At 32.3% G+C, this 10,135-nt stretch overlaps 1 protein-coding gene across 1 annotated transcript; it reads right to left on the bottom strand.

Annotated features, from left to right (window-relative positions):
• Window positions 1-6,590: 6,590 nt before the first annotated feature.
• LOC149167370 (UDP-glucosyltransferase 29-like) lies at window positions 6,591-7,440 on the bottom strand. Its single transcript, XM_089430461.1, has 2 exons — window positions 7,297-7,440; window positions 6,591-7,172 (listed from the first exon to the last, which is right to left on the bottom strand). Exons 1-2 carry the CDS (start codon window positions 7,438-7,440, stop codon window positions 6,591-6,593), a joined length of 726 nt encoding a protein of 241 aa, XP_089286587.1.
• Between the last annotated feature and the right edge of the window lie 2,695 nt (window positions 7,441-10,135).

The following is a 10,135-nucleotide window of genomic DNA, read 5'->3' as shown; positions in this document are numbered from 1 at the left end:
CGGGAGGCTATTTAGTCTCTGGTATTTTTGTAAATTATGGGATACAGAACCCCTCTGGAACAATGAATATTTCATTGTGCTATAAATTCGAGGATTTTCCCTCTTTTTAGCTTTACCTCCATTTGGATATGTGAATATAGACCACATCCTATTGCTATAAGACTTCGGTGATAATAGTATTTGTTTAATTACAATGTTTCTACATAGTTTTCTATTAATCACCTATGGAGGGTTTTACTCCTTTATATGGTTGCTTGGCATACTCGTTAGTATCAGCGTCTTTCAATTCGAAGCATCTAATAATAATTTATGAATATGTTAAGGTTTGAGGGTTTCATTTAAGTACTTCCTTTCTACTCAAGCTAAGATGAAATTCTTTTCCTTGAATGCTTAATTAAAATATTTTCCCATTCTACTATGGAAAAAGGTTTTCCTTGTTATGATTTATGAATACAGTTTATTATACCAGAGGTAATGAGATTATTTTCTTTCCCATTTTATATCTGCATGCTGTAGCTAGAAAAGTAGGAACTAAATGCTTATTGGTATTTTAAGTTATACTAGCCTTACCACTTTATTATATAATTACAATCATTCTTGAGCCTTGAATTTCTTTCAGTTTCTGTATTGAGCATTGAAATTATTTTTTTGTTACAAAAGAAGTCTTTCTATTGAACTTATTTTTTTACTATTTTAAGTATATGTACCATGATCACATAATGAGCTATTCTACTACTGTAAGAGGTATTTACTCCATTAATCTATCATTATTAGTACATAAATAACAGTTATATTATACTATTGTAAGAAGTATTTACTCCATTAATTTATCATTATCGGTACTTAGATAAAAGTTATAATACTTATCTAATTAATTTATCATAAAATACTAAATATATCTAGAAGGTCTCTCCTCTCAGCCACGAGTCTGGCGATTACGTCCAGGATTTCTCCCGAGACCTTCTCTGTTTCACCATGGATTATATCCAGCTACAGTCGATGCCTTAGGCCTTACGAGTCCATTGTCCAACCTGAAGTCCTGCACTTTGTTTGAGTGTAAATGAGCAACTTCCCAATGGTCTATTTTTTCTCCAACTCTAAGATAGCCCTCCTTTTCCTTCTTTTCCCCTCTATATTTCCCTTTCGAGGGCAGGAGTGTAACTATTTCTTCTTAACTATTTCTTTTAATTATAAAAAATAGTTTATTTTTTATTAACATGTCTAAATTTCTAATTAATCATAAATTAGGTAAGAACTTGTTATTTGGCTTTCCCGCCTCACCCATTCTCTTAACATAAAAGAAATAAATGAAGTATATCATCAAATTGAATTTAATAACCACAATACTTCTTTCATGGAGATTAGGGTGTTACATACACCTATGTGCACCTTTAACAATAAAAAAAATTCTTATCACACCAATTTATTACAAGGCACAATGTTTTTTTGCAATAAGATCTTTTTATTTCATATACATATTGCTTTCTAAATTTTTACTTGCTATTACTTCTTTTGTTTATTAAAGAGTGTTCTTCACTTCAATATCTTATATATTTATTCTATTATGAATATTTTTTCTTTGTTCTACGTTAACCTGTTATTAAAAACACTCATTTTATTTACACCCTCTCCCTTCACTTCAACAACTTGGAGATCATCTTCTTTTCTATTAGATTCCCCTTCTACACCTGATTAGCTAATCCCTTTACATAATTATTCTCCACTTTGCCATATTCAATTACATTCATCCCAATCTATCTCACATCGTTATTCTTAAAATGTCTAACAATTTTTCCTTTTTTACAACCACCTTTTCCCACTATTTTTCTTTCCTTTCTACTTCTTAGCATCATTCAAGGATAAATGATAGGAATATTCAAACAAATGCATATTCTCTACATATATCTTCTTTCAACTAAACAATCTAAAAGCATATAGAAATCATGTGATCTCATTTTCACATTATTGAACAAGTCCATCTGTCATGGTTGCTCTACCAAATTATTTAAAATAATATTGCATAAATCTCCCATTATGGTGAAATTTTATTAGTTTTGGAGAAAATTTTAGAGAATACATTGAAATTACAAACCAACCTCTTAACTTCATGACCATTTTCTTTCAATACTAGACCTTGGCATTGCCTCTTCTTCTTTTATCCATCTTCACTTTTTCTCCCAACTTGCATGCATAAATGACCAATCTTCCAAAGGAAATATTAACTTTCATGAAATTTTAAAATTTTTCTAAACAAAAAATATCCTTGCATGCCTTCAATCCATTTTGATAGATTTTTTAAATATACATTTCCAAAATACACATGCCACTCCTTTTGGAACACAGTTTTCATCTTCATATATTTTAGTTGTTCTATCTAGAGAAAAGGTTTATCTTCTTTTTCATCACTTTGAACTTCATTTTTTACACTCCATGAAAATATTATTTAGTAATATGACCAAATTCCATTAATTCTCTACTAATATAACCTATAACAAGATAAAAAAATATTCTTGCATGGCATTAATCCGTTTCAATATATTTTTTAGATCTACACTTCTAAAATACAAATGACACTTCTTTTGAGGCCTCTTCTTCATTTTCATATATTCTAGTTATTGTTTCTAAACATAAAGTTTATCTTCTTCATCACTTTAACCTTCATCTTCTATATTTCATGGAAATATTATTTATTAACATGATTCAATGACATTAGTTTTCTAAGAATATCTTTTATAATAATTTATCTTCATATTATACACTACATTGTCTAAAAATTTTTCTTTGAGTATTCTTCTGCCCTTCTTATATAAAGACTCTTCTTTTCATAATATAAATGATTTTCATTTTAATAAAATTTAAATTTTCTCTATAACTTTATATTTCTTTTACATTCTCCTCATTTATAAATTATCAATTTATAACACTTAATGTAAGGTCTAAAATTCACAAACAAAATTACATAATAAAAATAAAATTAATATATTTAATAGTTTCAAACTAATCACCACTATCTAATTCCGTTTCCATTTCCTTTATATATATGAAAACCTTGAAATTATTTAGTTCTCCTCGAATATTCTAATCATGAACACACAACCACTTCCGCTACTGTGAAATATCCAAATTGTAATAAGGATTTTCTTTTCGAAAATTACAATCAAAAAGATCTAAATTATCTTGAAAATTATAATTAATTGAATTATATTATTTAAATTTAAAAAGAAATGTGAATGAGTGATATTTCCACTAAAATGATTTGGCCATAAATATAAAACCCAAACTAATTAAATTATATTATTTTAAAAATTATAATAATCATTAATTAAATTACGTGAACAATTAACACACAAACGTACGAAGAAGAAGATGTATTAAATTAGAGTACGATATAAGCAATGAGATGCAGTTGGCTTACATAATCGCATGCCATTCTATGCCACGGAAACACATTATTTTCGAAAGTGAATGGTTTAAGTGAGCAGCATTTTTAACAGAACCCGTATTATACCTTTCAAATTATATCCCATTGATGCATAGAATCGTACTTTCTTTATTTTAACTCATTTCAAATAGCTTCACTAAACGCATACATAAAATTTCAAAATGTTTAAATAACTTGGTGTTACTTTTATTTCTATTTAATTACATTTTTATTTTTTTTAATTAAAATTTATTAAAATTATATATTTATTAAAAAAATAATAAAATAATTATAAAAATTAAATTTAAATTTTTAAAGTAATAATCATTAATCTCATGTATATATGGATTTAATTCATATATATAAACCCAATTATACAAAATATTTAAGTTTTCACATTAGAATTTATACATTATATTTATTTCAACATAAAATTTATTATCTCAATCATGATACTTTTTCAAAAATAAATTTATAAACTTGATTTATACTATACCAATGAAATATGTATCTCAAATAAAAAGAAATATTAATATATTATCAATTTATGATTTGACCTTATTATTAATAATAGCCACTTATAATATTATGGTTATAATTTTTCATATAATATTGTCTAATTAGTAAATTCTTTTGTCTTTTTCACCTCAATACAATTATATAATTTTTGATAAAATTATAATTTTTTTTTTATTTAAAATACTTTTTTGATTATATAAATAAATTTAGCAATCACTAAAACCTTGGTAGAGTCAAATCTCAGCTATTACACAATGTAAACTTATAATTTTAAAAATACCTACTAAATTTTAGATAAAATTAATAAAAAATATATAAAAAATACAACAAAAAACTAGATGGTTAAGTTATTGTACCTAATATTCAAAACCCATAATATATTGAGTAAACTAGCATTTGCACCAGATGTTGCAAAGGAAACATCGTAAGGCATAAATTCGAGAAGTATTGTGACATATAAAGAATCATTGAAGATGATAATTAGTAGGTGAAAGGTAAAGAGCTAGTACCCAATTCCCATTGCATTAAATAGGTCTTGTTGCTTTTGGAAAATTTTTGGCTATGACATGTGACCGAAAAAAGACTTCCCATTTTTAGCAAGCTATGGAATGACTTCAACTAGAAGGAGACAATACTGGATATTATTGCAGGTATTGAGGAGGAGCAGAAAGAGCATAATGTTGTCCTCGTTAGTAAGATGAATAAGGGCAACAAGAAAAGAGGAACTAAGAAGGGTTAAAAAGGGTTATCTATAGTCCTCCATTGTGGGCTTTTGCCGTAATCTCTTTGCTTCTCAATGTGTATGGTAAGTCTTCAACACTCTATCTCTGCTTCTAATTACTTCAATCTGCATATTCTTAAAAGGAGTTTCTGTTGTTGTTTAAGGTAACATCCTCTTTTTGGTTGGATTTATTTCTGTGAGCAGGGTGGTATTCATTCTTTTGGCTCTCTTTAGTTCCCTTAGTTGTAAGTGCACAAAAATATTGGACTAATATGATAGTGAATTATTGATAATGGGAGTTAATAATCATGACAATTTTTTGATTGAATTCTTTGGGTTTTATGTCATTTTATCTCCAAAATATACATATAATATTGTTGGTTGGAACAAAGCTACAAGTTGTAATAATAGAGTTCAAGGGAGGCATGTTGGACTTAAAGGAACCCCAACTGTACAGCTAACAAATAAACCTTTTTGGTTTAATCGCCCTCAACTTATCCTTTTTTTGATTCATTTCACTCTTTTCTAGGTATCAAAATGATTTGCATTCTAAATTTCAATTAACAAATTGTTTTTCTAAATGCTATTCACTAAGTATTTATGGGAATACCAATTTCTTAATGGTTAACTTTTGTTCTGCAGAATAATTCCTAGCTTTCTTTCTTCAGAATGTCTTCTAGCTTGCTTTCTTCGTGTGGATATGGGTAAGTGTTGTGTTCATTCAATGAAGGATAAATTCTTGTTTATAGAATCATAGGGTTTACTATGGTAACGATGGTAAAAGTTTCAGTCTCACATACCCAGCTATCAAAGCACATTTATAAGAAAGAATAATATTAAAGAATGTTTGGTTGAGAAACATTGTAGAAGGAGACTTGAAGAATGAATTCTCCTCCGAGGACTTCATGAAAGTTTATTCAACGATCTTCGACCTGTGTTTCCAAAAACCCTCTCACGACTACCAACAACAACTCTATGAAATTTACAGGAGGTCCTTTGATGAATACATATTTGATAGTTTTACAAGCTTTAACAAAACAACAAGGTGCCCTCTCAAGACTAGATCAAGGGGGAGCTTCCCGACTCTACCATTTTACCTAATCCTTTTGCAACTAGTAATTACAACTTGCTCTCAAATGAATCTGATCAAACCATTGAGTCCATAATGCAATCTTCAGTTAACTCTTACAAGGAAACAACTTCTCCCCTAGAGGTAAGTCTACTTTTAAATGTAGGTGAACTCTATGACTTTCTATGAAATTTGATTTGTTACCATATCTTGGAAAATAGTACTTACATCATACCTTTTTCAAAAAAATCCATTATGTTTGATGTCTTTGTAGGTAATTGATGTAGTGGAGTTAAATGCTACATTTCCTGAAAAATCCCTTCTTCATACATTAACTTGTGTTTCTAGGAAGGAGACTAATGTTGAAGCATCAATTGCATCACCAAGCTCAGTTACGTCATCTCAAGAGGGCTAGAAATTGAGAAATTTGGAAATCATTAGCCCATATATCTAGTTGAGTGAAATAGAAATATACTCTGTTACTTACTCAGGTAGATATAGTCATATAGACATTTTGTATTTTGCAAAATTTTCAATTATGAAAAAAAATCGATTTTTTCCTTTAAAAAAAAAACTATCTATTTTGGGGCAATCATTTGAAACTATAATGTTCAATCTCATGACAACAAGGAACCATTTATATGATGGAATAAATATGTTACACTACCCAATGACCATATTTCATGATTGTAATTAACATTACCAAAATAGAGATGTTATCCGCCGAGCACCACATTTCATAATTATTGACTTATACTTAAGGATCCAAAACGACAGAATTGAGAAAAAGAGAAATGATGACAATTCTTCGCAGAAGGTGGATTACCTATTATTCTTTGATTGCAAACCTTCAATTCTCATTATCCTACATGTGAAGCCTTCAAAAAATGGAGGTGTTTGATGAAGTCATTTATGTACACCTCCTGTGATGGAATACCGCCCTCACCTCGGCTGCTGAGAATTTGGTTGTTGAACACATTTCCCATTTCACGGGCCTTCCTCCTTACTTCTCTACCTCCATCTTCCACCATTAACGCCCACACAGTTTTGCAGATCTCGTCGCAGTCCAGCGACCCATCGCTCCGCTTTCTAACCTCTAATCCGATTTCCAATTCTCGAACAACCAATCGGGAATTAAGGCACTGATCCAAGTGCCCAGGCAGTGTAACGAGAGGAACCCCGGAGCTCATGGCTTCCAACAATGAACCCCATCCACAGTGACTCAAAAACCCTCCAGTCGAAGCATGTGATAAAATCTGCCTCTGCGGAACCCAATCCCCCACCACAAGCCCCCTTTTTCCTATACGTTGTTGGAACCCTTGAGGCAGCCAAACCCCAAGTTGTTTTTCGTCAAGGCAACGCAGTGCCCATAGAAAGGGTTGCCCGCTCGCCTCCAAACCCAGAGCCACTTCGTGGGTCTGCTCTTCACTCATAAAACCCGACTGCCAACAATACATAAACGACTAAGACTACTGCGTGAGCTTCTAGCCATTTCATGCAACCCCTTTGTTCCTCAGAATTTATGGCTGAGCTAAGATCAAAAAGTAGCAGGCTGATGGGGAATACCGGCTTGCCTGTCACACTCTGCAAATACTCTATGAATTTCCCCTCAATTTCATTGCACGTTTTGATGGCAATGGCACGACAGTCATCAAAACATCTGAGACTGTGCTCGTGATGAAGTCTAATGATATGGTCTCCCATTTCCATTCTGGAATTGGCAGTGGTTGCAACAAAATAGCGGGATGTCAATGTTCCGCCTTCACCAATTGACACTCCAAAAATTTGGACAAGTAGTTATTAACATCCTTCCTAAATCTGGGCCAAAAATACCCTTTCTTGATGGCCGATAATAATTTATGTTAACCTTGGTGGCCTGCACATGGTTTTCGATGAGACTCATCCATTATTAATTGTTTAACATAGCTTTGGTTAGGAACATAAATTCTGTTTTTGAAGGTAAGGATGTCATCAAGATTTATTTCGAAATCTGATTTTTCCCCTTTTAACAGAACTTCTTTGTCTGCTACCAAAGAAAAGTGTATTCTAGATCTTTGACAAATTCCTCCTTTATGATTTCTGGAATGTTTAAGCGTGCTTAGCTGATCTGAACCTCATAAATACAATGTACCTTCCTACTCAATGCATCATCCACTCGATTTTATTTTCCCTTAAGGTGCTTTATTTCAAAATCAAACTCACTTAAAAATGTCGTCCATCTAGCCTATCGAGATTTCAAGCTATACTAATTGAAGAAATTGGTAAGGCTACTATGATCCATTAACAACAAAAATATATTCCCCAATAGGTAGTGTCACCACATTTTAAGTGCATGCATCGATGTCATAAGTGGAGTACCATTGTTCATACTCTTTCAATTTTTTTGATTTATAAGCAATAAATTTCCCTTCTTATGTCGGCACTCCACCAACACCTTCTTTACTTGCATCTGTGCAAACTGCAAAAGACTTTTCTTGATCTATTACTTTTAGCACAGGTGCAGTGGTAAGTAGGTGTTTTAATCATTCAAAGCTTTATTGGCACTCTACTATCCATTGAAAGGTGCGTCCCATTTTCTATAAAGAGGTCATTGAAAAAACAATTTTTTGAAAATACTTCAATGAACCGATGGTAGTACCCGGTCAAACCCAGGAACGATCTGACATCAACAACTTTCTTTGGAGTGGTCCATTTATTAATGGTTTTGATCTTCTCTGGGTCCACCGCTATTCCCTCCACTGATATAACATGACCCAATTATTTGATTAGATCTTTGAAAAAGTCACATTTGCTAAATTTAGCATATAACTTATTCTCTCGTAAAGTTTGCAGCACAATTCTCAAATGTTCTTTGTGCTCCTCCTTATTTTTATATTATATCAAAATGTCATCAATAGAAAATAATACAAACTTATCAAGATAGGGTTGGAAAATATTGTGCATCAAACTCATAAACGTAGTTGGGACATTTGTGAGGCCAAATGACAACACCACAAACTCGTAATGACCATAATGAGTTCAGAATGTAGTTTTGTAGATGTCCTCCTACTCTATCCTTATTTTGTGGTAACCGGATCTTAAATTGATTTTTGAAAATACTTTGGCTCCCTACACTTGACTGAATAAATAATCAATACGTGGCAAGAGATACTTATTTTTGATGGTCAACTTATTTAACTGACGATAATCGACACACAATCTCAATGTTCCATCTTTCTTCCGTACAAATAGTACGGGGGCTCCCCAAGGGGACACAGTGGGGCAGATGTACTTTTTATCTAGAAGATCCTGAAGCTGCATTTTGAGTTCTGTCAGCTCAGGTATGCTCATGCGGTAAAGGGCCTCGGATACCAGGGTTGCACCTAGAATTAGTTCAATGTTTAAGTCAATATCCCACTTTGGTGGTAATCTAGGAATGGATTCGGGAAAAACATCTGCAAATTCCTGAATGACAAGAATATTTTCCAAGGAGGTCATTTTATTCTTGGCTTTGTTAAATCCCACTTTAACAGCATATAGTTGACAACCCTTCCTAATATATTTTCCTAACGGACTATCAGTGATAGGGTGCAGTTTGGTATTGGTATTAATTCCTTGAAGTTCCCTTCTTTGTGATGATTCTGGAATAAAACTGATAATTTTTTGTTTGCAATCAACCAAGGACCAACATTTTTCCAACCAATCCATTCTGATTGAATGAACCCAAAGGAAGAATGTTAAGGTTGACGTGAATGGGTTGTCCTAAGATTGTTATGACACATTGTTCTATTTTGCAACGACCTTTCTTTTTGCCCCAGTGGCTAGTTGAACTAGCCATGGTTTTAGAAACTTGCTACTCTCTAGTTGACACTTTTCTACTACTTTAGGACTAACATAACTTAAGCTAGCAGAGGGATCAAATAAAACAGAAACAGGTTGTTTAGCAATCATACATTCACATTCAATCATGGTGGGTTGATATTCTGCTTGATGATTTTCCAGGGTAGCATTAATTATGGGCATGCTCCTCCCCAATTCTCCAATAGTGGATGCTTCCTGCATGTTTTCTAGTTTTTCCATTCTTGCCTTATGCAGACAGGTTTTGTAGTAGTGGGGTTCTCCACATCCCCAACATTGTAGCGATGATTTTGACTGTTGATCATTACTAAATTTATTAGCCCCTTCTGACTGTCTATTTTCAAAATAAATAGCCTTGGGTTGGTTCCTTGCTGGGAATTTACTGAGAGGCTTTTGCTGTATGTTTCTGCTATTAGAAAATTTTGGGTGTCTGCTTTGAATCAGACTTCCTCCCTTCTTGTTTGACTCTCCTTTAGATTATTCATTTTTCTATTTCATTTGGTGGTAACATATGCGGGCTTTCCGCACTATATCATCCATTGTTTTGGGGTAGTCGAACTAAAGTTTC

Source organism: Pinus tabuliformis, chromosome 5_1 (assembly GCF_031772625.1).
Source record: "Pinus tabuliformis cultivar Carrire ecotype Pingquan chromosome 5_1, CPIR1, whole genome shotgun sequence".
Taxonomy (NCBI): Eukaryota; Viridiplantae; Streptophyta; class Pinopsida; order Pinales; family Pinaceae; genus Pinus; species Pinus tabuliformis.
This window is presented reverse-complemented; position numbering and strand designations above follow the sequence as displayed.